Source organism: Embiotoca jacksoni, unplaced genomic scaffold (assembly GCF_022577435.1).
Source record: "Embiotoca jacksoni isolate LCO1_2020_lvr unplaced genomic scaffold, fEmbJac1.0.p SCAF_6, whole genome shotgun sequence".
Taxonomy (NCBI): Eukaryota; Metazoa; Chordata; class Actinopteri; family Embiotocidae; genus Embiotoca; species Embiotoca jacksoni.
The window spans coordinates 17,512,465-17,540,361 of record NW_027185414.1 but is presented as its reverse complement, the minus strand read 5'-3'; the positions used below and the strand labels follow the sequence as shown (position 1 = coordinate 17,540,361).

Below are 27,897 nucleotides of genomic sequence, written 5' to 3'. Positions count from 1 at the left end.
ATCCCATACTGGTTGTATTCTTATCTTCTTGTTTACTGCTCTCATATTTTTTTCATATGTTTGTCTTAAATGTATTTTTTTTTTAACTTTCTGTGGCATATTTGCTTTGCTTGTGTTATGATATTTTTATTCAACCAGGTTCAACCATTCAGACAGTTGAGATCAAATTTATTTTCCGGTGGTGACCCGGCCACGAAGGCAGCAGAGTTACGTGTGAAGTGCACATCAACTACATATTTAGAAGAATTTACCAAAAAAAAAGACGTTACAAAGAGAAACCAAGCAATAACTAATGTTTGCACATCACAGAGGAGGTTACAGTCATATAAAAAACATTGGACAACTTTAATAAAAACTTTTTGTGCTAAAATTGCAGTTCTGTTTTATTTAAAACAGTTGAGAGGTTTCTTTGTTTTGACCACCACTGTAAAATCCTAACTAATGACTTTGAACTGTAAGTTTTGTGCTGCTAAAAGGTAGGCAAGAGTTTCCCAACCATCAACAGCCTGCTGCTGTTCAGCTTCTCATTAATTACAGTGATCTACGCATTACGTAGGAACAATGATGGTGTTCTCTCTCCTGCTGAGGCTCATGTGCTGTTAGTGTGTCCTGCCTCACTGACGTTGGGCTGCTAGTCAAGTTGACAGATCGATGTAATGGTACATTGCCGAGAGAAAATGTAGAATATATTGGCAAGATGACTGTTTTTGACAATTATTTCAGCAAAAAAAATTTAATTACTGTTAAACAAGATGAAAGAGTATTTTCAATTTTCTGAAATTTAATTTCAGATTTAGAAGAATTTTCTGTAATATATCACATTTTCATGAAATGTAATTTCACAGAACATCAACATTTATTTTTGGCACTCGGCCCTCCATCCAAATACATGTTTGACCCTTTATAGGAAAGAATTTAGGCACCTCTGGTTTAAGAAAGATGAGTGTCTAGATTTAGTTTAGCTTGCAGGTCATTCTAAGTAATAACTCCTTTCCAGTCTCAGTTTGTCCAAGTGGCTCCTTTAAACCGAACCTGTTATCTGATCTAAGATTAATTTGCTCTAAACACCTACAAGTATTGAACATATGTAGACGGTTAATCTGCCCAACTGTGCACAGCGTGAGCTGCTCTCATTGGACCACCGTGTGGAAATACAGGTTAAACGACTGAATAAAATATGAATTGTAGTCATGGGAACCATAGAGATGAACATGTTTATGTAAGTTTATATGTGAACCTCATACACAGGGGGATAAATTAGCACAACCTTAGTCATGTTTGAATTTAGGACATTTTATTTGGCTTAATACTCAAATAAAAATGGACTTTTGGAGCACAAACACGCAAAAGGCAATAAGCTGGAACTAATCTCAGTTATTATTGGACGATTCATGAAGTCCACTGTAAAATAAAAAAAAGCACTTGTATTGGAGTCTATAATTCAGTCACTTTGATTTGCTGATAATACAGAAGGCTATTTCTATAGAAATGAATCTGAAAGATTTATTTGCACGTGATGAAACTCTCCCTCTGTCCTACCTGTGTTTCACATGTTTACAAAATGGCAAAGGGGACCATTGAAGCATTACAAATGACCACAACCCCGTTAACAGCACATTTCTGTCTGCTCTCCATCCCGCAACAACCTGGAGGCGAGAGAACGCAACTACATCACTGCCCCTGCCTCCTCCTCACAGCGTTGGTCGCCATCCATCCCCTCTCCTCCTCCTCCTGTACCATAACAGATGGTGGGAACAACATTGCATCCACCGGGTACCACAACAATAGACCGCAGCATCCCGTCCAGACAACGCTGGCCTCGCACCATCATGCTCCCAGTGCAGGACTGCTCGAGGCTGTGAGTGCCGTCGTGATTTATTTCACGCGGTACCACCACCACCACGGCCACGGAGGAACCTTCTTGCGACTGTTTGGGCTCTCCATCGAGTGGGGAAGATGGCCGCTATGAAAATATTAACCAGCACGGGGCTCTTCTTGGCTTTCTGTGCGCTGGGGCTGCTCGCCATGGCGATCTGCACCGATTATTGGTACGAGACCGACGCGAGGAGACATCGAGAGAGGTGTAAAAACTATGCCAACAAGCGAAACGACCCGGGTTACATCTACATTTCAAACCACAACCTCCCCCTCCAGATGCCTCCAAAGAGCCTGGAGAGGAAAGGTAACGGCCCAGATGCTGCTCCCCTCGTCAGGGGTAAGCGGCACTTTCTGGCCGCAGCGTCTGCCATGGAGTCTCATTGCAGCCGGCAGTTCAACTCGACCATCTCCGGGCTGTGGAGGAAGTGTCACCGGGAGGGATTCGACCTGGAGACCGAGGACCTTATTTACAAAGGTAAACGGGAGCCGTGGCGTGAAGCCTTGCTTTTCTTGTGTGCACCAGGCCGTGATGCTCAGCGATGAGCTCACACCTAGCCTGACACAAACAATGGATCATCCAGAGGCCTCTCACATTAATTCATCTCTCTGAATTACATTTTAAGGTGATACAACTTGATAAGGATGTCTTTTTTAGAAGCTTGTATCTTTGATTTATTGGTGAATTTCGCTGTCCATGGTGCTGAGTGCACCTCCTCTTGCTCAGTCTGAGATAATGGCCGGTCTCAGTTGGTATTTATAACAATAGTCTGGTCTAAGAGACTAAACAACACCATGTAATAGTTTAAAAAAAGAAGTAATTTCATAGTGCAAACCTATTGTTGATAAATCTGTTTTGAATTTTGGGGCTGCAGCAGAGACAACACAATGTAGAGCCAGTTAACAGCAGAGAAACCAAACCACACCGAGACCCTACCTGGTCCCGACCAAGGTCCTAAAACTGAGCATGTAAACCAAGAGGGGCTTCAAACATGTGTGTTACAAGTTGTTGTCATTACAGCTGTCAAAGTAGAAGTAAATGAGTTGTCATAGATCCCTGTAAAACAGGCCAAATGGCACATCAATGACAGTTTTCTCTTCCAAGAACGCCCCTTTATCTACAGAGAATTGATGGTTAATGCTCCTTTTTGTTAGTTTAACCAGTAAAATGTGCAACTTATGTAACATTACATTTTTTTTAAAATATAAAATCAGTAACATTATTTCAGGTTCTGGAGTGAAATCATGTAAGACTCAGATTTGCTTTTCAAAAATCACCACATTAAAGCTTGTCATTGTGTCAGGAATGTGTTGATTCAGTCCTTGAAGCTGTACTTCTGAACTGCTATTTAATGAACTGCATTCACTCTAAGCACATTTTACTTTTAGACAAAGTGTCAACATAAAATACTTTAACATCTGCATTTTTTGCAGTTAAATATATACAAATGTGCATGTTGTCCACACTTTGTGCTATAAACCATCCAAACACCTTGACTACAACGTATTTAACTGCTATTTAAAGGTCTGGCTGCTAGCAGCTCCTCTGCCTCTGGGTTATTTAACATACTGAGCTCAGCAGCCAGAACGGAGGTGCAGATCAGGACTTGGCTCATTTTCAAGAATAATAAAATCTGTTGACTGTTAGTTTTAGTGGCCCGATAGTAAATACATGCAATCTGATACACATGATATTACTCAATTAAACAGCTTTGTCTAATTCTTTTAATGTCATATTTCAGTTCTATTTCAATAATTGTGTTTAGTTTAAATATTGGCACTAATAAATGAGCATTTTCATGTCATATATTAATACGTTTTCACAGATTAATTGGGGAGCCAGTAACATTACTGTACAGTGACTAATAACAGTTAAAAACAGACAGAATACAGGTTTATTTTCTGCACCAGATGCTGCTAATTTGTCGCTGCCATGTTCGCTACACTAAAGATAAGTTTACACAAGAAACATTATATGAAATTGATAAATCGCACAAATGTACCTAATTTAACATCATAACTGCTCTGACATTGCTAGTTTCATTGCAAGCAACGTTTATGCTGACCAGTCTGAAATCGAGTTTTAACACAGCGAGATCAGACGTCAACAGTCAGCCCGACTTTTTAAAGTTACCTTAATTAACCTCCATCAGTGCAGCAGTGAATGCACAACTCTCAAGGGATATAATTTACAAAACTGTGTTGACAATCAGACAGAATGAAAGATACAAGCTGCAAAAAATGTTTTAACTATTAAATGTGTCTCATGGAGGCGAAGATGTTTTCTTCGGAAAGTAATGCAAACTGTGAACTTGATTGGTGCAAAACTGTCTGCTGTTTGTCTTAATGTGATTGCATTCGTGACAGCAGGGATGTCAGGAAAATAGCTTTCTGTGTGCATTCTGCTGGTTGAGACTTATGCTCACTGGTGTTAAATGAAAGCTTAATTTTTCAGATCTATGCAGACTTATAAGTGACACGTCACGTGTTCAAAAGTGTTCAAACATGTTTTGAGCAAGTGTACTGTTGGTGATTCTTCTTGTTCAACACTTGAACTTGTTGATGTTGAAGTACACAATACACAGAAATCAAGACACAGGAGTGAGATGATTTTCCAAGTTAATGATGATCAAGATTTGTTGAGATCTTAAATAAATCTCTTACATTATCAGAAGAATGGACAACATAGTTTGCACACTCAGCGTTCGTATACGCTTCTTTCAGAAACTCAGCGTTTGGCTCAGCCTGACTAAAACCTGCAGCTGAAACCAGGCAGCTCAGGATCTGCCTGTAGGATCCACTATGCTCCAATTTCGAACTCTTTCCCAACACTAGACTTGTTTTTCCAAACATCCCCTCAGATTTTACAAGAAGGACGTGTGTTACTGGACCACTTCTTGAGAAGTGGAGAATAAACACTTTTCCCAGAATTTCCGTGCAACTTGTACCAAAACCATATCACTTATCTCCCTTAGAGGCAGCTGGACCGGCTTCTGCTCGGACACACTCACTCGCTAGGAATTCATGTTTATCAAACTTGGATGTTATGATTATTAAAGGTCACTAATGCACTAAGTTTAATTATTGGATTAAAAACTCTCTGTATATGCTTGTCCCTACAGTTCAGTACAACATCATTTGGCATCACTGTGTGGAACTCCATTTGAAATGTTTTCAGCTGATAAGACCCCTGCTAAGGTCAAAAGTTGGCGGCAATATGCTTAGATGATATCACCAGAATCATTGTACCAATAGTAATGACAAAGGTCTACTTCTGTACACAGCAACGCAGTTATGAGGAGAGTCGGGGAGATGTCAATCACAAAGTCTGTAGATTCCCACAACGTCCTGATAACAGCTCTAATCATGCTTGAAAACTGCATATCAGGTTTTTCCGTGTAGCCACCATTTTTCCTGAAGTTAAATGTTTCTGAACATGAGTTGTGAGATTGTAGCTGCATTCACAGCATGTCGGTTTAAGAAGCTGAAGTCCTCCTAATAGGAGCCAGCTAGCTGCAGTTTTGCGTCACTTCTTGGCTTTGTAAAATCACAGCCTGCTGGGAGAACATGAACTGAAAAAAACACCCTGATGTAAAAACAACTCTCTTCAGTTGTAGTCTTGGTTGTCATTAACAAAGAACGGTTGTATCAAAGCTTTGAAGATCACAAACACAAACAAAGAGATTCTAAATCCCCCAAAATGTAGTGGAGGTTAAAGCTTTGACACAGTAGTGGTGAGAATTTTCTATAATTGATTTTATGATATTTCGTTATAGAAATAAAAGTGTTTGTCATGGTTGTAGAGTTGAGTAGTTTAGAGAAATCCCCCCAGTCTGTCCCTAAATTTAGGAAAGCAGTGGAAACTGATGTAAAAAGATTTTAGCTCCATAAACCAAAAGCAAAAATATGAAGATATTCACGATAAAAAGGTCTGTATGTGGCCTTCGGTGGAATGATCCATATTCCATATTGTTTCTTAATCCCTCCTTCATATTGTAGGATTGGCTGGTAAATCAAGTTAATAAGGCCAACTCAGAAAATGATAACTTAGTGAGGGTGGAGAAGAAATAAGAAGCTTTTCTACCATGTTTGTTCACATTACCTTCTGATCCCAGGAGTGACGCAAAGTGCAATTCTGCCTTGATTTTCCTCTTTGTAAACCTCGACTTGAATTAAGAGTAATTGTGCTCCATTTGTAATTGTCTCTATCTCTGTTTTGCCAGGAATAATTCAAAGATGTACCCCGGTCAAGTATCACTACTCCTCATCCATCCTGCCACGAAATCTACCCATCAACATCACAAAGACGATACGCCAGGATGAGTGGCATGCACTCCGTAAGTCTGAAAGAGTTTGTCTGTATGGAGCTGCTTTGACTTGCTGTTTTAATGTCACTGATCGTCTGGTCTTTACAATTGATTCACATTTACTTTTCTGCTGCACTAAGTTAACAGACGACTTTAGAAAGAGAGAAAAACAGTGGTGACGTGAAACTGGTGTTCCTCAAAGCACGATTGTGGGTCCCATCTTATTTTCATTGTACATATTTCTTTAAATTCACATTAATCCGTGAACTGAAAGTGAAAATTTTTAAAAATATTGAAACTGAAAATGAAAAGTCTACTTTTACTTTCCCGTTTCAGCTCTATCGAAATTCAAACTCACCTGTTTGAAATTATTAGTCTGTTATTTGATTTACGGCACCTTTACCGTCTGATTCAATTTGTCAGCAAACAGCAGAAACACACAATCAGCGACTAGCTAATGAACATAATGGAACATTTAGCTGCTTCAGAGCCACATGTTTCCCTCCGGAGTAATATGAGTGAATATTGTGCTTAAGTTCAGCAGGTTGACACAAACACGTTTTTCTGTGTCATGAGTTCTGCTGGTCAAACTGGATTGACCCTCAGTCAGTTTTGATGGATAAGTAGACTCTGCTGTTGATAACACATTATTATTGCTGCTAAAAACCCAGTAGAGAGGTACAATATTATTTATAACCAAATGTAACACCAACATCAAATAAGCCTTCTGTTCTTTTAGTCTACAGTTTGGGCATTACGAGATATTTAGGAAACTTTAAGAATGAAACCCTGTTTTGTCCTGCTTTTAGCATTCAACAACATTTATGAACTATAGGTAGGTAGGTAGTTACTTTATTAATCCCCGAGGGGAAATGTTTTCGCTACAGCAGCATACAGAAGCAATAAGATAATAATAGAATAATAGAAAAGCAATAAAATATGTGTTGCAGTTCAGAGTAGTACCAGTAGTTTAAACTAGCCGTCCTTCTCTTCAGTCCTTTATAAACTAGTCTTTTATGTACAGTTGCACCATTGAGATTTGTAACTTAAACTATGAGTAAAGTATATCACCACACTGCCAGCCTCTTCACACAGGTTACCTGCTGAACTGCCAAATCACTTTGAAGGCACAGCCTTCCCCTCACGGCTGAATATATCAGGGGCTTTCTGAGCCCTTCTCTCCCATGTCTACACTCATGACCAGAGGTTATTGCTGTTAGGGAGCCGCTGTGCTTTTATAATGGCTTATCTGGGGATGGTAGGTCAAACACATCAGTATCTTCTTTTAAATCTCACCTTAAAACAAAGAGCCCAAAGAGCCTCTGGCTCCATTGACTTCTATTCAACTTCTCTCATGAAATAATAAGTCACGGTAGGTTTGTACTTCTTACTTGATATCTTTGTTCAGAGAGATGGAGGCAGTGAGATTTTGACCTTGGTTTGCAGCAAAAGTGATTTTCAGTGTGATGTTCGAGGACTTTTATCTTGTTGCCTCCGTGTGTTGTTTTGTATTCAGTACAGGTGTGATGCTTTAAACTTGTTATACTCAACCATTATCTAGGCTTTCTTGTTCTCATGCGTTACACTCATACACACCTACACTACTTAGTGAGGATATCTTTGTAGGTTTTACTGTCAGAGGCGTTTCCAAGAGTTGACCAGGTCTGAGGATAAGCTCAGACCAACTGCAGCTGCTGTCAGGGTGTCTGCTGATGGCAGATTTTCTTGGTTGGTCCTCGCTGCTCTGCTTGGAACATGACTGCCTCGTTTTATTACAAACAATGCCTTTCATTTGAAATTAAGCTTGTTTTAGTAATGTTAAGACAATTTTCCTGGACAAAATGTGCAGGGAAGCTGAGAATTCACAAACCTACAGCGTTACTGTTTAATTATTCTTTTACATTTTTATTCTGTTTTATATTTTTCTTTGCCTGCTGTCTTGTTTCACACTTTGTGTTGTACAAATAAAATAAACCAGCAGGAGACTGAATTGAAACACTGGTTTCTTTGTACAACCATTGAGGGAATATCTGGTGTTTTAACATCTCACTTTTCTCCAAATTGTGTTACTAACTCTTTAAGTATTGTGTATCCTTTAACTCATGTCTACGCAGGCATGACAAAATAATGTAGTGCTACCTGATTTTCGCATTCACAAACAGTAAATCTTATAAATGTTGCTGTGTATAAGATTTTTGGGGATATTTCCAAGATATAGGATGCATACCTTTGTTTTTTGTTTTTTAACCAGTGTTGGTGTTTTTTCTGTCTCATCGGTTTCAACAACCACAAAATGAATAAAAGCACAAACAGTTATTTTCATAATTTACCAAACCAATTTTGACAAAATAAAAATTTCCTTTAGGCTTGTAGGTAAGTTCATGTTGTCATTTTTGGCGTTCACTATCTACAGCTGTTTTACATGAGTCTAGTGAAGATTAAAACAGGTCCACAAATGATCTGGACGTGTAGAATAAAACACTGTAAGTTGGTAGTTCAGCAGTTCACACTAGTCAATAAACTAGTGGAAAACGTACTTTTCTGGTGCGGTGTTGTAACTGCTGTGTGAAGCCGACAGCCAACACACAGCATGGAGCCGAAGCATCCTCGGATGCCATGTGTCCATACGATAGTGCAGGTGAGGACATGGGAGAGAGAGGGCTGCAGATGGACTGAGCTTGTATACAAGTGGACGTTACTCAGCCCCTCAGTCTGTTCTACACACAGGCAGCAGCAAAGCTCGGAGGCAGTCGGGAATTAAATTGATTACGTTTCCTGATGATTATAGACTTTTTCTTCTCAGGGCTCGTCATGAAAACGTTCCCGGCTAAAGCCCAATGTTGGCAACGCCTATCATCACCACTATCATTACCGTTCGTTACACATTGATCCTTTTTTTTTAAGTTCACTAGTGTTTGCCCAATGTCATAATTTAACAATAATTTCTTAAATCACAAAACGTTTTCTTGGAAAAACTATTTGTACAAATTTGTGCGCTTCCTTTTCTTTCAATTCGTGCACAGCAGGTTTAGCCTCGTATTACCAGACCCAAATCCACTATGAATATCTGGGTCTGTCTACGCTCCCGCAGCCTACTGGGCGTAGACCATAATTAATTAGTTAATTTCAAAACTACTGGAGCAGCCTTAACAAATCTACACTGACCACGGTGTTGCGTAATCACATCGGGTGGAGCCAGCCCACATCAGGTGGACTGAATAGGAACAAATTTGAAATTTGTCTGCAGGCAAACATACAGTCAAACATAAAGAACAAACACAGTTTCCAATAACATTATTAACATATTAAAGTAATGTTTTCTTGGGTTGAGTCGGTGGGGTTCTTTCAAAGACATCCCTGTTTTTGTCATAATATATAAAAAATACAGTAAATACATCAATAACATTTTACGTATTAAAATAAGTGCTAACTCACAGGCTTAGTGTTAATTCTTTGATGTAAGTAAGGATGATAAAGCATGTTAGATCAATAGTGTTGGTTGGGTTGTTCTTTCACACCTTTTCTGACTAACAATACCATTAAAATAATAGTTCATTCATTTACAAGTGCCCAGGAATAGTAAGATTGACAGTTCAATCCCCAGCACCATCCTGTCCGCATGCCAAAGTGTCTTTGGGCAAGACGTTGAACAACAAGTTGCTCCTGATGGTGGGCGAGCACCTTGTATGGCAGCTCTGTCACAGTTGGTGTGAATGGGAGGCAAACTGTAAATCTTTGAGGCGGCTAAGGTGGAAATACATCTTTAACATTTATCCCAGTTTATACAACAAGTCTTGTTGAGTACCAGTAAATTCACCTGGTGATGATTTCATCTCTGCTTGCAGATCTAAGAAGAATGACGGCTGGCTTTGTGGGCATGGCTGTGTCCATCATTCTTTTTGGCTGGATCATTGGAGTGCTGGGATGCTGCCAGCAGCATGACCTCATGCAATATGTAGCTGGGCTACTCTTTCTCATGGGAGGTACTGTGAGAGCACACATGCCCACATCCACACGCAAGCATGCAGACAAAATCCAATTTTATTCAATTTCTATACTTGTTTGGTGACAGCTGAGAGCGCCTTCGGTTTAACATGAGATAGCAGATCAATGTCGTGCAGTAACATGACTCTTGTAGGATTTTAATGATCGATCACGAGCCATTTTAAATCACCGCTGGTTTCTTCTGCTCACACAGGAACATGCTGCATCATCTCCTTGTGCACATGTGTGGCAGGAATCAACTTTGAGTTATCCCGCTACCCTCGCTACATGTACGGCCTCCCTGAAGACATTAGCCATGGCTATGGCTGGTCCATGTTTTGTGCCTGGGGGGGCCTCGGTCTCACATTGCTGGCTGGCTTCCTCTGCACCTTGGCCCCCTCCCTGAGCACGCCTGCTCGCACGACGACCCACAAGCCGAGGCAGGAGAATGGAACCGTGTGACAGAGGCGTCGTGACGCGGTCGACCCACCGAACGCACAAACCACACCCTTCCAACCTTGATGTTTAACTCTGAAACAGTTTTTGTCTGATCACCATCTCACAACACCTTCAACATCGCCATCTCCCTTCAGTGTTCAGTGTGCCTGACTTGTGACAGAAGGAGCAAAGCAACGACAAACTTCACACACCTAATTTTGAAAATCCCTGAGGGTCCTCCAGGAACACCAAGAGTGACACCTACAGTGACGTATGACTGGAGCATGGCTCTCATAGCACAAACAAGCCTTTTTAGTTTTTTGGGGTTTTGATTTTTTTGATGTGCTGACTTTATGGTGATCTAAAGGTGACTGTTTTCTCTGAAGAGAATTTGTCTTAAAATGGTGCTCTCTGAAATACATACAATACACACACACACACACACACACTCCCACACAGGAAAGACACACATGCACACACACACCAGCTTTTCCACACATGCTTAATTACTCTGGATGAATCATGAGAGAGATCCTCCAGAAGGAGCACAAACATCAGGCGAGAGCATCCTGTCAGCATTCCTCTTTCAGTCGAGTGATGTGTGCTGTGTTTTTGTTCGTAATGAAAAAAATATATATATATTCTGGCGCTGACTGCCCATCGCTTATCTTTAGTGTAGCACACTAAGTGATATCAAGCATGAGCCCCGGGGATAGACGTCTACAGCCTCTAATGGATCTAGCAGTGTGGTGAGAAGGATAAAATACACGAAAGTAAAATTGCCTGAAAAGCGAATTTTTTTTTTTAAGCTTCTTTGAAGATTCTAAATGTACAAATGCATTTCTACGTCGATCCAGATCATCGTTTGTGTAAAGTAGAATCTGAATGTTTGTTTTCTGTTTGTTCAGAGGGGATGATGGTGACAGTACAGAGTGGACAAAAAGTTCAATCCATCACTGCATTCGGCCGTGTGAAGGCATTTCTGCGGCACCAAATAAATAGAACTAAGGAAAGCATTAAAACATATCGCAGCTGCTGTTACCGCTCTGATGGAGACGGTTGTTTGCTGACAGCTGAATCATAACCCGACCAGAGCTAAACATAAAACCAAACTGTGAAGGAAGTGTTTGATCGCTCCGTTGTTTACCTTTAATATTGGTCGACCGTTTTTGTCTAATACTCTGAATATTAGCAAGTTAAGGAATTTTAGAATAAAAAAGTGAAATTTTAGTGATTCCACTAAAAACAAAAGCACAAGCGGCGCTCAAAATCCTCGTCTGCAACAAGTACAATAACATGTAGAGGAGCAAAGTAAAAATGTGTAACTGGAAACAAGGAAATAAGCAGAAAATGGAAGATCATTTATGGGAAGGACATCATGGTCCCACAATCGAATGCATATTGTAAATGGAAAAGCTGTTCACTCTGATTATTATTCTTTATTTAATATGTAAGTTGGTGAAGTGGCATCTTAGAAAACAAAACCAAAAATGAAACAGGTGTAAATGAAGTAATAAATCCATGAAACATGTTTAAGATTGTGGTATTCTGAGTTCACAGTTTGATCATTTCTGGATCAGTACAAATTTTGTATCAGTAAAACAGACATTTATTGTGTCCTAGTTTACAACCTGTACATTATGTAGGTCTTGAAAGGAACATGGCGATAATTTCATCTTTTTTATTTTCTGACTTTAGTGGTTTAATCTTTGAATTTAATAATACTTTCAAATCTGGTGTCCATAAAAGCACAAATAGGAACTTTATAGTATCTACAGCAATGTAATGTTAAAGCTGTATTACATATACACACTTTATACTTATTTTGTATTTTAACTGATTTAATTCACAGATGACAAACAACAAAATGAATATACTTAAAATGACAAGTATTCAGTGACTTGATTTTCAAGTGACATCTTAACAGATGCTAATGTCCAACACTTATTGAGGTTTATGCATTTTTTGCTGTCTTATTTTTTACATTTTTGAAATCAACAAATGATTAAAAACAAAGTAATAAATCCTTTTAAATTGGAGGTGCTATTTCAAATGGAACGTTTGACTGATGTCAACACCCGTTTTTGTGAACTAAGTTACAACGATGTGTATATAGTATCGGATTGAAAGAGGTAAAAGGTTTAGAAAATGGACTGTAGGCGGTCGGACTTGGAAGTTGTTCAATGGTAAAAAAGAAATGATTCTCCTGGTGACACATTTTGGGTGATAATAACTTACAGCAGCCAGTGTTTTGTTTTGTGATATTTTGTTTTGATCCCCCAGTAAGTAGACAGAATTTATTTTGAAGTCATGAAACTCACCACAAATTCATAATACAAAAATATTACAGCCATGTGTGATGAAGTTTTTATAAGTGTTGATTGCCTGAGATGAATTATGAGATATTCTATCAGCTATGTCAATGAACTTTCTTAGAAAAAAAAAAAAAAACGTGTTATAGTGTGTTAACAACACTGTGTGTGATGTTCAGTCCTTTCACCATCACCATTAATGAGGAAAATTAACTGCGGCATGATTGAAAACTGTATCTTCAGTGTCTTGTTGAATCTTTGCACTTTGCTGCATCTCATAACAGTCGATGAACCTGAGGTCTGAAGCAGGTGGTGTTATACAGTACATTATGTGTTTGCAAGGTCACATGGGAGCAAAAGATGATCAGAGCATGTAATAAGCACCATGTTGTGTCTTTTACAAAGAGTTTGGGTTTATAATACCGTGTTGTTTGTTCAGGGTCAGTGGGTCCAGGCTCTTATTGTGAAAATATTAAGAAACTAGGACACACTATAAATATGAAAATATTTATGGTCTTTAAACTGGCAACTGGTGTTATGGTTTTATTAAGTTTTGAGTTCACACCCAAAGTGATCCACAGTAATTAAAGTATTACTGTAAGCAGTAAACTGTAATGTATAAGTACATGGTGCAAGTATAATGTGTTGTTAGGACTGAAGCACAACTGCACACAACTCTTTTCGTGTTGGGAAAATCTTGACTTTTCCAGTACTGATATTCCACCGCTACACACGTGCAGTCAAAAAGTATTACAATCTAAAACTCTGAAGCACATATTTGCACCCCTCTATCTCAATAGTAAATTTCAAGAACACCAACACCTACCAGTGTCTGTATTTTGAACCTAAAGGTTTGTCATTGACTCAAAACAGAAGAACAGTAGCACACAGTAGCAAGATTGACAAAACATTACAAAATACTGAACTCTCAAGAACGAATGAGGTCAGCACAGTGTAACATTGTATTTAAAAATTGTTGTAAAATCCCTCTCAAGTGGCAACTTCCTGTGTTTCATGAGGAACTTAGAAATGTACTCTGTGCAATGAGAGAAGCCCTGTGAAAAACGCCGCCATTTAGAGTGGCACATGTTTCAGTAGCACAGCTATTATTTTCTACAAGTCATTTATACTGGGTCCATCCACTGCAGATGTTATGTGGGGATAAAAAAAAAAAAATTAAAAAAAAGACATTACAGTCTTGCATGATCTCATTACAGTTAGTTTCTTTCAATATATTAAAAACTTGTGTCCATTTTTAATTGATTTATTTTACTGAAATAAAACATGTAATTATTAATATGTTGTGACTTGCTGTCTGTGTATGTGTGGCTGGATTCTGCAGTTTTGCTCGAAGCTGCACACTTGTCTGTGAATCATGTTCAACTAATGCTCTTTTTTTTTTTTTTAATGAACTTTCATCTTGAAAAATTTTGTGACTGTCCTTATCTGGCCGATGAGGCAGCTGAATGTTTCTCGAATCTGCAAGGATGAGATAGATTGAGGAGTTGAAACTGAAAATAGATTTCCAGTCCAACTAAGAGATGAACGTACACAAGAGGTATGACACGATCATAGCAGCAGTGTTGCACCCTCCTCCAAACTAGTGGGAGGCATGGCCTGGCCTTTTGTCACTTAGGACATGGTGCCATCTAGAGGGAGGACTTGATGTCTGGTGTCTTTGCTTTTTGAAGTGATCAAATCTCTACTACAGGCCCATGATGTTCATGAGGGACAACTATACAGGTGGTCTATGCATCCGTCACATATTACACAATATTAAATAAAAGTATGACACAACAATAACACAAGTGTTATAAACTGTAACTGTGCAAGATTTTGTCCCTTAAATCTCTCTGTTAACTAATGTTTACAACAGCATTCAAATATCTATATTTTTAAACAGTTTATTTTAAACAGAAACCAGTAAAAATGTCCATACATAAACATCACCAGATCTTTAGGACTGCTGCTGTTAAGGCACTTGGCATCCAAAATACAAAAACCTCGATCATAGCTTCATCATATCAAATTCAAACTACAGTACCATGATACATAAACACAAATGTGTAGGTTTAATACCTGCTCAACAAAAGTAGCTACAAATAAACTGAGATGACATTATTGCCTAAAGTATTCCATACAACTTGTTTTGATCAGGATGAGGATTATATGAAAGTAATGATAGAGGCTACACTTACAACTGGTGTTCCAACTAATGATTATATCTATTAAAATTTCTTAAGACGATATATTCAGATTTTAGTCAACCAAAAGTCCAAAACCCAAAGAAGATGCTGTCGTATGCACCAAATAAAGCAGCAGATTCTCACTATAAAGCAGCTGGAAGCAGGAAATGTTGCATGAGAACTGATTGATTGTTAAAATCTTTGCCAGTTATTTGTTGCACACATACAGTCATGTAACTTTACTGCCAGTCGTCCCTGTGGGTTGGATATCTCATGCACACTTCTGACAAGAAAAAAGAGGAATTTCCTGTTAAACTTTAAGTAAAAGGGATTTGAACTGTGTGATGAATCATTGGTCTGATGAAGTGAGTGTTCACACTGCTGCCGGGAGCCAGAAGCAGTCTGAGAGTTTACTTCTTGCCGCGGTAATGGGCGCCGACCACCATGTAACTGTCGGCTGATATGTTCAAGCTGGGTGGCTTTGCTTTGTCCCTGCACACCCTGACCTCAGATCTGCACACCAACCCTCCTCCTCTGCAGGGGTCGTGTTTCTGCAGGTAACTCAGAAAGGTCTCCCATCCTCCGCCCACGCGCACCATCACATGGCGCTCATTCAGCATCTGCAAAGGTGACACGACACTGTACCGTCAGGGAGGGAATGCTGGGAAATAAAGGATGCATATATTGTCTGGCTGATTTATGGCCAGGATGTTTATGAATTCTCAATTATATAAAAAGCAGAGCCTCCCTCACTGCACACACACACACACACACACACACACACGCACACGCACACACACACACACACACACACACACACACACACACACACACACACCACTCTAATATTTACAACCTTCTTGTGCATGTCTAACTCTGCCCATGAAAGGCAAATGATCTCTCAGATAGCTTTTTCAAAATCTCATTAAACCAAATGAAACCACCTCATGGCACCAGCTGAGCACACATGCAGTACTAATGCACACATGAGCATGCATGCGCACACGCGGTGACACACCGAGACACATCCGGGCAGACCTGCCACACAATCTACCTAATAAGCACTATTTTAAATACAATGATGGCAGCATAGTCGCTCTGTCTGTTAATAGTAGTTTCAGTGAGCTCTGAATGAACACGTTTACAGACAGCCATCCTTACAGCTGAAAACCAACTGCTGCCATGGCAACTACATCCACATTATAAAGCCTGGAAAAAAATGGAAGGAGAAATTGAGATGAGTTCAACACAGACCCTCAACTCCCAGGAGACATTAACATTCCCAGGAGGCTTTGCAAAGCTATCCGTTCTTCTGTCAGCGCCGGCCCACCCCCCACCCCCCCTCTCGCTTTATCGCCAATAAACCCTTCATTATGGAGCCATTATCAATGTGATAATACAAGCAGATCTACTCTTCTCGTGAGGGGAGGTGTGTGTCACATGTTTAGGATAGAAGGGGAAAAAAAAAAAAATCAATGGTAGGCAGGCGACACGGGCAGCTATGGAGGAAAGTCCAGACGTGGTCAATCTCAGCTGTCATCCTGCAGATTAAAATGTTGAGGTTGACAGGGGTCAAGTCTGACATCCTGAATGCACCACTTTCCTGTCAGACATGGAGGGAACATCAATCTGATACAAAAATGCAGTCGTCGTCCAAAGAATTACATATTTTACTAAATTATTCAAATGCAATATATGTTTTTCCCGGTAGGCATATTTACTCTCGTCTTCCCTCCTCGCTGTTCTGTAATGTTTAAATTAAGATGCTTAACTATTACAACAGTTATTAAAACTAGAGTTGTCTGATTGCATGACTAATGTTTTTCTGACTTCCTTAAATGAATTCATAATATTAATTGGCAAAAGTCTTTGTGATATACGCTTTTCTAGAGATACATTTGACTGTATGTTGTAGACCTGAGCACTGTTAGAGCACGTGCAGATCATACATACTATTAATCTAAGAAAAAAACAGAGTCAGCGTCTTTCCCTGTCGTGAAATACACTAGTGCTCTTTGTGAGGCAGACTCCTTTATTTCCGTCTCCACAACCCCCCCCCCCCCCCCCCCCCCCCCCAACCCCCCTCTCTCCCTCCCTCCAGGTCTGCGTCCAAAGTGTGCTACGTCTGCAGCCCATAAACTACCGTCTGGATTCCCTTGTGTCCCCCCTGGCAGCTCCATTGATTCCCTCTCCCCTCTCCTGCTGAAAGATGCATGAGTGTACTCAGGGAAAGAGGAGTCATCCCACCACCTGCCAGTAGGAGGCAGGCTTCAGCCACATCCGCTGCTCTCTGACGCTCCTGTGCAGTAACACTCAGTACTTTAACGTTATAGTGAAGAGACTTAACTGAGGAGCGTTACAGGGTTCAACATGTGGGCAACTTGTTGCTTCTTCTATTCCTCCTGCTGCACTCAGGTCCCACGTGCACGAGCGACCTTTACCCCGATGAGACTTCCGGATTAAAAACGAGGTGTTCACACGTCACGTGTTTGTTGACGTTTACAGAAATGGCAGAGGCTGTAGAAATTATATTTTCGTTGGATGTTAAGCTGATATCTTGTATTTTTTTTTTTTAATTTTTTTTTAGTAATGTAGAGGTTTTTTTGTTCATAACTTAAATAATGTGTCTCAGGTATATGTCGTGCACCGCTACCCCCGCCTGCTCGTGTGCTAACTCGTTAGCCTCCGTGTCTCCGTGCTGAGCAGCGGCGGTCTCACGACTGAACATCCTGAGAGACGCACACGGTGAGCACCCTCGGCTGCAACCACCCGTTGTATTTGAACGCAGCAAGGGTTAACGTTGCTCCAGCTCGTTAACACGGACATTACTGGCATTTTAGCGTGCTAAGCTAAGCTCGGTTACAGCTGTGCCTGAGTAGAGCTGCTGCACACGTGCAGCTTCTTTGTTTTATTTATCAAACTGATTACGTCATTGAAATCAAAAACAAAGTCAGCTGAGATGAATCATTTTTTAGAAATGACAGATATTGAGAGAAAGTCTTTTTAGTCCTGCTTTTGGTGAATTATTTCTTTGCTTCCCCCTCCACTGTAAGGTCAGAGGTCACGGTCAGCTGCAGAACAAAGACCACAGAGCTTCTATTGAGTCAAATTCAGGCTCAAGGACTCTTGAGAAAGGAATATGATGAAGAGGTTTTCTGTTAAAATGTCAGCCTGAAGGTGAGAAAACTAATTTTTTTTTATCATGGTGGTTTTGCTCAGCCAGTCTTCATAACGTGATTACTTTTCAGGTTTATCTTTTATTTAGATAAACACAGAACTCATATGTATATTAGGAGGTGTTTTAATGTCTTTTTCCTTCTCCCATCACAGTCAGACCGTGTCCCCGCTACAAAGGAGAAGGAGAGCCTAATTGGGCTCGGAGAAGAAAGAAAAGCCTTCGTCTTTTTCAACACCAGAGAATGGCAAAGCACTCCAGGGCCAGCATGATTGAATAGTCTCCTGGGGGAATAGGGTGGTGGTGGGGGGCGGCTAGAAGGTTTACATGTGAGGAGGGGCGGTCATGCTCAGCCGCTCATTAACAAGCTGTCTGATTAAACCCCTCGCTAATGACTCTGTCTCCGTAATCAATAGTATCTGCTCTTTAAAAAGGTCTGTACAGGGTGAATGCGGCGCTCTCCGAGGAGCAGCACACAGGCTATCATGGTATATGGTAATTGAGGCTTATGGCGTGTTTCCCTGCACACACGTGTGGTAATGGATGCCGTTGGGGTCGATGGGTTGCGTCGCTCTATTCAAACAGCTGAGGTGTGTTTGCTTGTTAGTGTCTGCAAGCCAGTTATTATTGCTAAAACTGACAGCTGGATGCAGAGTTATGGTTAAAACCTCGTATCTGCACGGCTGCTCAGACGGTGAGCACAGAAGGTCGACGGTCTCCAGAAACACAAATCTTTCAAATATTGAAATAAAGATATCTTTTATGTGGTCTACATTTACATATTTGGACACGTATGCATTTGTAATCTGACCATAAACAAACAATGCTTTTGTTATCACAGTAGGTTTCTTTGACGTGTTGCCGGCAGGTCTGCTGTGCAGAAACAGCTGTTCTGTGACTCCAGGCGGAGCATTACTTTCTAAAAGGGCAGTAAAATGATGTCGTCTGTCAACCAGTCAAAATATAGCTGCACTGTAACAAATTACTGTTGACAGCAATGATTCCCAGTTTAGAGAGAGTCTAGAGACCAGCGCTGATACACCTCTGACACTATCGATGATCAGCATCAATGATGAACACTGTTAAATCACATGCTGTTGATCGGTTTTAAGAGGATTTCACAGAAACCATTTTAGCTCTATTGGTTTTTCTTTTTCCAATGGTATAGTATTTAAGAAATAGATTATTTTATATACAGAGATTAGAGGTACTTTGCTTATATTCAACACAGCGTGCACACTGAAGCTGTTATATTCTCTCTTTGTATAGACGGATGGATGTATAAAGCTGGTGAACTAAAATCCAATTCTCGTATTCAACATCCTCCCCACATACATGGACTCCCGAGTGGGCTGCCATTTAAAGCGCTCACCAGGGTCATATCTTTGCAGAATCATCCTCAAAGAGACGTGTTTGTTTTTCCTCCAGGTTTGAACTCTTCGCTGAAGGTCTATGTACTGAATACAATCATTGTCAGGCCAGTCTTATCCCGACCATTGGTTGCCAAGCAACCATGCCTCCCCTTCCTTGAGCCTTCATACAGAGGCACACGGGTGGAGCATGACTCAGGGTGGCTGAAAGGCACCAACGCTTCCATCCCAAGTGGTTGCAAAACAGTCACTCTGACACACTGCACTTGTTGCTGACTCAACTGTTGATTAATAACCTGAGAGGCCGTCACGCCTCACATCTTAAGGTGTTGTAGCATCTATGATGCATCTTCATTTGATGAGCCAATAGGCTTGGTTTATAATTTACATGTTATGGTACCACGCATCCTCAATTCTCTTTCATTTGTCTTAGTTTACATGAGAGTAGCTTTAATTGGTTTATTTTGCTACTTTAATACCATGTAAAACAACAAATCAGAAGTATTATCATCCAACTAGTGGCATACAAACTAAGCTTGTCTTCCAGAAAACATTAAATTTTTTCCTCATCTGTTTATTATGTTTGATGTGAAACGTAATCACTGCCTGTATGATGTCGGCAGTGGAGGCGGTAAGGGTGGATGGTGGCTGTACAAAGTGCAGGACTTTGGCAGGAGATTGTGTTTCACATGTGGTGTGTGGTTTATTTGTAGGGCATCAAATTCATGTTCCAGAAGGCACAGCTAGCAGGAGCATACTTACCCGTATATAGAGAACTTTATCCCCAACACGGTAGCAGCCTTTAGGTTGCTTCTCAACAAGGAATGTGGTGGGACAGCTGCAGGGTGGATTTTCAATAATGTTTCTCACCTGAAACGGAGGCAGAAAAGACAAAGATGCTCCCTCCTTTAACACGTGTGAGCTCAAATAAGATTCATTTTCACTGGAAATTAAATACGTACAATGTCATCTAGAATATTGTTGGTGCCAGTGCTCCTCCGGCTCGTGGATTTGGTGGATGAACGGGGAGTCGGGGCTGCAGGTGGCGAGGCGATGGTCGGTGTGGCTGGGGGAGTGTGGTTGTTTATTGTGGTAGGGCAGACTTTGGCAGTGGATACCAGGGTTTGGCCCAGGGAAGGCGTTGTCAGCGGCGTTGAAGCAGATGTGTTAGTGGTGCAGGATGAAGAGAACAAAGGTGTTTGTGTTGAGACTGTGGTTGTACAAGGGTTAGAGGCCAAGAGGGAAGACTGAGGAGGAGATAAACATGTGGGCATACGGCTTGTTGTGGCTGATGGAAGATCAGAGGCAAGGTAGGCAGCGAGGGGTTCAGACAGACAGGTTGTGCTCGGAGTGAGGGGAGCAGGTGGAGGAGGAGGAGGAGACAGGGATGATTGTGATGGTGAATACACGGATGTAGGAGGAAAAAAGGAGAGAGGGGAGGATGGAGATAAGCACCCACCCTCCTCCCTCTCTATCTCTCTCTCCAACTTCACTAGCCCTGGCGGCTCCACTCCGTACCTGAAAGTGAGGTTTAACAAAAACATATCAGCAATCACACGTTTTGTGTTTTTGCATATTGTGTGTTTCTCTAATTCACGTCCATTTCTACATTTTTGTTGTCCTAAAACATTTGTTTTTACATGTCTTGCTCGGCAAAGCCGTGACACTGACTCTGATACCAGGTTGTACAAAATAGTGATTCCCAGCCAAGGGTTCTTGGACCCCAGGGCAGACTTCTGCAGCTAAACCTAATGGATGAAGGATGATATTTTTGACTGAAATTTTATATATTTACCACATGAATTCTTGAGTTATGGCCAGAAACGTGTTCTGTAAGGTGGCGGTTACCTTTGACCGCCAAAATCAAATCAGTTCACTCTTGGGTCCAAGTGAACGATTGTGCCAAATTTGAAGAAATTCCCTCAAGGTGTTCCTAAGATAGCCTGGTCATGAGAATAGTAAAGACGGATGGGAGTGATGTGAGGTCACAGTGATCATGATCTTTCACCACCAAAATCTAGTCAGTTAATCCTTGAGGCCAAGTGACCATTTGTGCCAAGTTTAAAGAAATTCCCTCAAGGCGTTTTTAATCGCATCCCTGAGACTTGGAGGGACGGACAGACAACTCGAAAACTTAATCTGGCCATGGCTATCATCAGTGCAGACATAATTATTGTAACGGGTGGCTAAAATTAATATAGATAAAAGTAATTGATCACCAGTCAAAATAAAAAGCAAAAAAAGCATAACCTAACTGACCTCAGCATTGATGGATCAATTGTATGAAAAAAACATTGTAAACCCTTATATGTTTAACAGTGTTAAATAACATCCATTTCAAAATCATTTTTAATGAATACATCTGTAATGGATGGTGTCGGGAAGTGGTACTTCAGAATAGGTAGTAACGGTTTGAAACCACTGGAGAACAAACTCTTGCTTTCCTGTTTCATATTTTGTATATTCCAATGCTTTAGCATGTTGAAAAAATTCAATCCACAAAATATAGCACAGCAGTTTTCCCCTCACTGCAATTTAATTTAATTAAACATTAAACGCTAAGGAGCTGTACTCGTTGTTAATCTGTAGTTACCTGGCTGCAATCCGTCCCAGCTCCATCAGGCACAGGCACACCTCCCGCGGCTGTTTGTGGAGGACTTCACACAGCGCGAGCATGACGACCAAACAAAAAGGACGCAGGGGCAGAAATGAAAAAAGTTACTCATCTTTAAGGAAAGATGTTTCCGGAGATAAACTTCTGTCAGAGCTGCTAGAGAGGGGGGACATTTCAGGGGGGTACTCTGTCTATTGTGCATCTCTATCTTTGAAGCTGAGCAGGAATTCCTGTGGGCTCTGAATGTGCAGCTGAGGACATGAGGGCATGAAAGCTTCATCAACAAGTCAGCAGCTCCTGCTTCCGCTCCACTATCTTTTCATCAAAAAAGGTTTGGGTCAGAAAAGGTTAGGTCTAATATGTTAAGAGGACATTTGGTTGAACATGAAAACATGTACAATAGCCCACATCATTTATGATTAAGCAGATTCTCTTCATTCATCTGTAAAGAAACAGAATATCATCTGTCCTTTCGTGTCACTGAGACAGTAAACTGCCTGTCACAGTACACTATAGTACAGTACAGTACAGCACAGCACAATACAGTACAGCACAGTACAGAACAGTATAGTACAGTACCGTGTAGTATGGTATGGTACAGTATAGTACAGTACCGTGTAGTATGGTACAGTATAGTATGGTATGGTACAGTATAGTATGGTACGGTACAGTAAATGTACTCTCCCCATCAGTCAATTAGTCAAGTGAAGTAGGTTACCTTGCCTGCAGCTGGGATTTATTGTTGGTGGGGATTAACCTGCACTTTATCAGTCTCACACATCTGCTGCCTTGCAGAGACATGCCCAAGTAATAAGTGCATAGAGAAGAGTGGTTTTAATGATACATGTTAGCATTTTAACTGCAAGTTGTTTTCTCCTCAGACACACAAAGCATCGTACATACAGAAGGTGAATGAGAAACAACACGGGGAGTCTGAAAGCAGAAAAAAATATATAATCAATGTCTCACTCCCATTCAGTGTGGCTGTCACGACTCACAAATTAAGCTTTCAGTCAACTCAGAACTTGAGGAGGTAAAAAGACGGCACCTGGATGAAAAGGAGGTGTTTACCGCCGAGCTGAGTGTCATATAACGTGACCTGGAGGACCTCAACGGAGCACTAGAGAGAGAACAATGAGGGTCCAGACTGAGGCTGAGAAACAGGAGGCTGTGGAAATTGCAGAGGCTCTTTTCAAGAAACTGGAAGACCTGCCGAAGGTCTCAGGTGAGCCTTCAGCTGAGCCCACATTTCAAAATACTAAAGAGGAGGAACTTTGTTTCGAGATCCAGGAACTACAGCGAATGCTGCAGGAAGAACGGAACCGGAGGGACGAGGCCGAGGCTGAAAACCGCCTGCACTTCACTATAATAGAGGACGTCAGGGAAGAGTTGGACCAGCAGATCCAGAAAGAGAAGGAGCTGAGAGCAGAGGCAGAGAGGAAGAAACCGGAGGCCGATGAAATCAACGAGGCTCTCTTCCAAAGATCGGAGGAGGCCCGAACAATCACAGAGAAGCCGTCAGCTGAAAGCAAGACGCTCGCTGACAAACTGAAGGTGGAGAAAGAGAAGCATGAAGGTCTGGTTGGAGACATGGAGGAGCTCACCAAGATCCTCCACAAAGAAAAAGAGTTGAGGATCCAGGCGGAGGACTATGAAACGGAGGCCGTGAAGAACGTGGAGGATCTTCAAAAGAAAATAGAACAACAAAAAACAAGACTCTGCAGGACGAAGACTTTCTGCCTCATCAGAAGTAGATTCTCTCTTCCATCCAGAAGAAGTGGGAAGACAAGAGCCGCCCACTGACAACAGATCTGTCCTCTTTTTTAATCTTAAATGCAGGATTAAAAATGTTGTGTAAGAAATGTAACATGAAAAAAGTTGTGTTAAAGTGTTATGTTAAAGAGTATGTGCCCAGTAGTAAAAATAATTACTAGAATTAACTAGAATTGTTTAATAATGTCCGGAAAAGTGATGTCACAGAAAAATGATGTCACGGGTCATAAGATGGACGGACGGACGGACGGGCAAACCGTAAACATGACGCCTCCAGTTATGCCTAACAGCAGGAACAGGTAACAAATACGATGCAAGTAAGTAGTATTTTTGACAAATAAGATGCATTATGTTGCGTCTATAACATGTATGCAGACTTAACCAGAGGGAAAAAATATAAAATAGGGTGAAAAGATTGAGAAGCAATGGAAAGATTAAAGAGGAACTACAAGAGACATCATGTTCTCACACTACATGGACTACAGTCAAATACATAAATAGCTTGAAACAGTTCTAAAGTTAAAGTTCATGGACCGTAGTTTAATCCGTCTGCTAGTGCTGCATGACATCATTCATAGACTCTAAAGTCTTCAGTGGTAAAAGTCATAGACAGTCAGAGCTTCTTGACTCAATAATGTAAGACACAATCTCCGGTCTGAACTCACCCAAATCCTCCGATTCAAAAAGGTAAGCCTCATCAACGCCAATCTTTCGACACCAGTAGAGGAAGTTGGCGGTGTTGTCTCGGGCGAAAAATGATCCAGAAGTTGCATCAGCTCGCCATTGGATCACTCTTCTTATGAAGGGCTGTGATTGTTTTCAACACACACACACACACACACACACACGCACACACACACACACACACACGCACACAGGTGGTGAGACTGCAGTGGAAAGATGCTCTCTTATTTCTGCAGTACCACATTAATGGATGAATGCTGGTTCATGTGTTGGTCGATGTTTCAGGGCAGGAGCCTCCGTGTGAAGAGAAACAATACAGATTCAAATTACAGCACTGTTTAAATATAAACAAACTTACATCCTCTTCAATGTTTTTTTTTTGTGTGCACAGAGGACATATCAGCAACATGATCTTTTTAAAACACAACTGGAGTGAGGTGAGGCTTAGTAAAAGAAAACATGAACAGGCAAAGACAACTACTGAATGCACCACCTAATAACTGCCAACCTCAGACCTGACCTGGCTTTTACCTCTAAAGTTTCAATGACACCACTATCCTATAATTCAATTATTCTTGACAACTAGGTGGAAACAGGTATTTTTTTTTAATAAACTCTTATAAACCGATTACGACAAAACTTGAATCAACTATTTTCAATATTTCAGCTTTATTATGACATATATAATGGGACAACAGAGTTTTAGTTTTTTCCTTTGGTGGATTTAAGTTAAGTTAGTTTGTGTTTTTGTAACATTAGCATTAATTCTCTCCTAATGCATGTGTGTGTGTGTGTGTGTGTGTGTGTGTGTGTGTGTGTGTGTGCGTGACTGTGTGTTGTTGCAGCACCTTTCTGTTGTTGGTGTAAATCATCTTCTCCTGGAGCAGCTGTGCCAGCTGACAGAGGAGAACACCGTTATCCAACCTCTCCATCAGATTGTCTGCTGTGAGCGTCACACCTGAGGAGAATACACACAAACAACACACACACACACACACACACACACACACACACACACACACACACACACACACACCATGAATTACACACGGTAACGTAGAGCTATTACTCAAGATTGTCCAATTTGCCTTTCGACATTTTTTTATGAAAAGATACAGAGATCAATTAGATTTTATGTTACTGATTATCACAAAGTTGTTCTAATTGTTGTTCCAAGAGGAACTGTGTCACTAGTTTTTAGTAAGCAGAAGCCTCCAAAGATGAGATGAACTTAAAATTATCTGATCAAATAGGTGAAAACAAAATGGCTCTTAACTAAACTGCAGCTCAGCAGAAAGGACCAAAGGTGAAACTACAGTAAATGTTTGATCTCGTGAAAACACTTTTTTATTTTCCAAATTTTCCTGAATTAATTCTTAAATTCATCTGTCAGCTTCCTTTAAATATCAATAAATATATGTAGTTGATGATAAGTCAAAAATGGGAAGGTAAAGCTTTGCAAACATGTGGCTTAGCTGAATATTTATGTAGCCTGATTCATTGTGTCTATTACAGCTGCAATCACTGAGGAGGAAAGAAAAACTGTTCTTAAATCTCTTGATTTATAGGTTTACAAAACACCAAACACAGCCACATTCTCCCTCTGAGAAAAGCTTTGACTTGTCAAGGAATGACAGTTAGTTTTAACACATTGTAATTAGTGCTAATGATATTACTTTTCCCTAAACAAATCACACTCGCTGGCCCACCAGACGTGTATTGTGTTGTATCAGTCAGCTCTTTTGAGTCACTAACCAGACATCTTCCAACAGGTTGTGTCATGTGCTGACCCTTTATGTTTTCCCTGACAATGCAGGAAAGTGGGACAAAACAGACACAGACACAGTTCTCTCCATGGAGAGGCATTTTAGGGATTTGGGATAATAAGTAGGTTAATGTGCCGTTGTTTTAAACATGACTGTAGCTTTTCTAACCTTTTCTTCAAATTAAAAGCCCCAATCCCGAACTCAGAGTTGTCCAGTCTTGTTCATTGGTGGATGACTGTGACAAACGACAACTTGAGGAGACTCTTGGATGGTATTAACATCATTTAAATAGGTTGAACCAAAGTTTTGAATTGACATCCTCTCTTATAATCCAACCAAAAATCTCTATTTTGTAAAAAACAAAAAGGAAAGAGTCTAGTTTTCAGTTTACAGATTTTGGCAATTAAGTCCACCAAGTTTTTGAACTACAGGGAAAGTGCCTCACCCATCATGGTGTTGAACCAGAAGGCCAGGTCTTCTTTCATGGGCAGTAGGCTGGCGTCATGGCGGTAAGGCAGCCACTGGCTGTACTCCTGCGGACTGGCGAGCCCCGGCCCAGAGGTTTTGTATTTCGGGGAGAGGAGACAGGTCATCCCCAACCCGGTCAGGTGTCTCGGGCTCAGAGGACTATCAAGGCTGGTGTCCATGGCTCCCCCTTCACCGTCCATACTTCAGCTCTGGTTGGTCTTTAACAGGCCTTGGTGGGCCAAAAATAAATGTTTGTTTGTATTAATCAAACAGTTGTTTTTTCTGTAGGTTTAGAAAGATTTGGAAAAAGGGAAAAGGTCAGCTCTGTTCACCACGTTGTTATACTTATATTTGCCAATGTTACTACTTTGATATATATATAAAACATATAAAACTGAATATCTTGCTTCAATGAGCAGGTTTAAAACTAAAAGCCAAGCCAACTTGACTCAGCTGCACTGTGCCATTCATTTGACTATTAACACAGCACAGGAAGGTAATTGATGTGTAAACCACTGAATTAATACAAGTGAAAGCAAAGAAAAAATAAAATAAAATACAGGAAATTAAAATGGAATAACAATAAATTAGCAACAGGAGTAACATTTTGTACTTTAAATCCTAACAGCATTGCAATGATTTCTTTTTTAAATGTCCTGATGCTGCAAACATTTATGGAGATAGTAAGCCATATGACTATAAAGGATAGGTTCATGTTTTTTCAAGACATAACTCACATGCCCATATTTGAAAAAGCCCCTTTAATCATTCTTCATGTTCATCCTTTTGTTAAAGAGATCCCTTCCCCCCATGGAAGAAATGAGAAACAAGATGTATACTCTTCTTTTCATGCAAAATTGCACTTAAGTTTAGCTGTAACTAAGATGACACCTCAGCCATACAATATGAACAAAAGGAAGAATGAGTGACACAGACTTGAAAAAG

The 27,897-nt window shown here is 40.5% G+C and overlaps 2 protein-coding genes across 2 annotated transcripts; one reads left to right on the top strand and one right to left on the bottom strand.

Moving 5' to 3' along the window:
• Positions 1-1,695: 1,695 nt before the first annotated feature.
• tmem276b (transmembrane protein 276b) lies at positions 1,696-14,215 on the top strand. Its single transcript, XM_069173509.1, has 4 exons — positions 1,696-2,353; positions 6,099-6,212; positions 10,028-10,165; positions 10,381-14,215. Exons 1-4 carry the CDS (start codon positions 1,957-1,959, stop codon positions 10,626-10,628), a joined length of 897 nt encoding a protein of 298 aa, XP_069029610.1. The 5' UTR covers positions 1,696-1,956; the 3' UTR covers positions 10,629-14,215.
• Positions 14,075-27,077, bottom strand: gas2b (growth arrest-specific 2b). Its single transcript, XM_069173507.1, has 8 exons — positions 26,930-27,077; positions 25,567-25,676; positions 24,700-24,841; positions 22,241-22,304; positions 21,107-21,165; positions 20,610-20,713; positions 20,410-20,517; positions 14,075-15,722 (listed from the first exon to the last, which is right to left on the bottom strand). The coding sequence occupies exons 1-8, from the start codon at positions 27,075-27,077 to the stop codon at positions 15,513-15,515; spliced, it is 945 nt and encodes a 314-aa protein (XP_069029608.1). The 3' UTR covers positions 14,075-15,512.
• Positions 27,078-27,897: the final 820 nt, after the last annotated feature.

Coding starts and splice junctions, on each gene's coding strand:
- gas2b (XM_069173507.1), bottom strand. CDS start 27,077: ATGACCTGTCTCCTCTCCCCGAAATACAAAACCTCTGGGCCGGGGCTC. Junction 21,166..22,240: donor CTGGGACGGATTGCAGCCAG/GTAACTACAGAT, acceptor CCTCACTTTCAG/GTACGGAGTGGAGCCGCCAG. Junction 20,714..21,106: donor AGAGATAGAGAGGGAGGAGG/GTGGGTGCTTAT, acceptor ACACTCCCCCAG/CCACACCGACCATCGCCTCG.
- tmem276b (XM_069173509.1), top strand. CDS start 1,957: ATGGCCGCTATGAAAATATTAACCAGCACGGGGCTCTTCTTGGCTTTC. Junction 2,354..6,098: donor CGAGGACCTTATTTACAAAG/GTAAACGGGAGC, acceptor CTGTTTTGCCAG/GAATAATTCAAAGATGTACC. Junction 6,213..10,027: donor GGATGAGTGGCATGCACTCC/GTAAGTCTGAAA, acceptor CTCTGCTTGCAG/ATCTAAGAAGAATGACGGCT.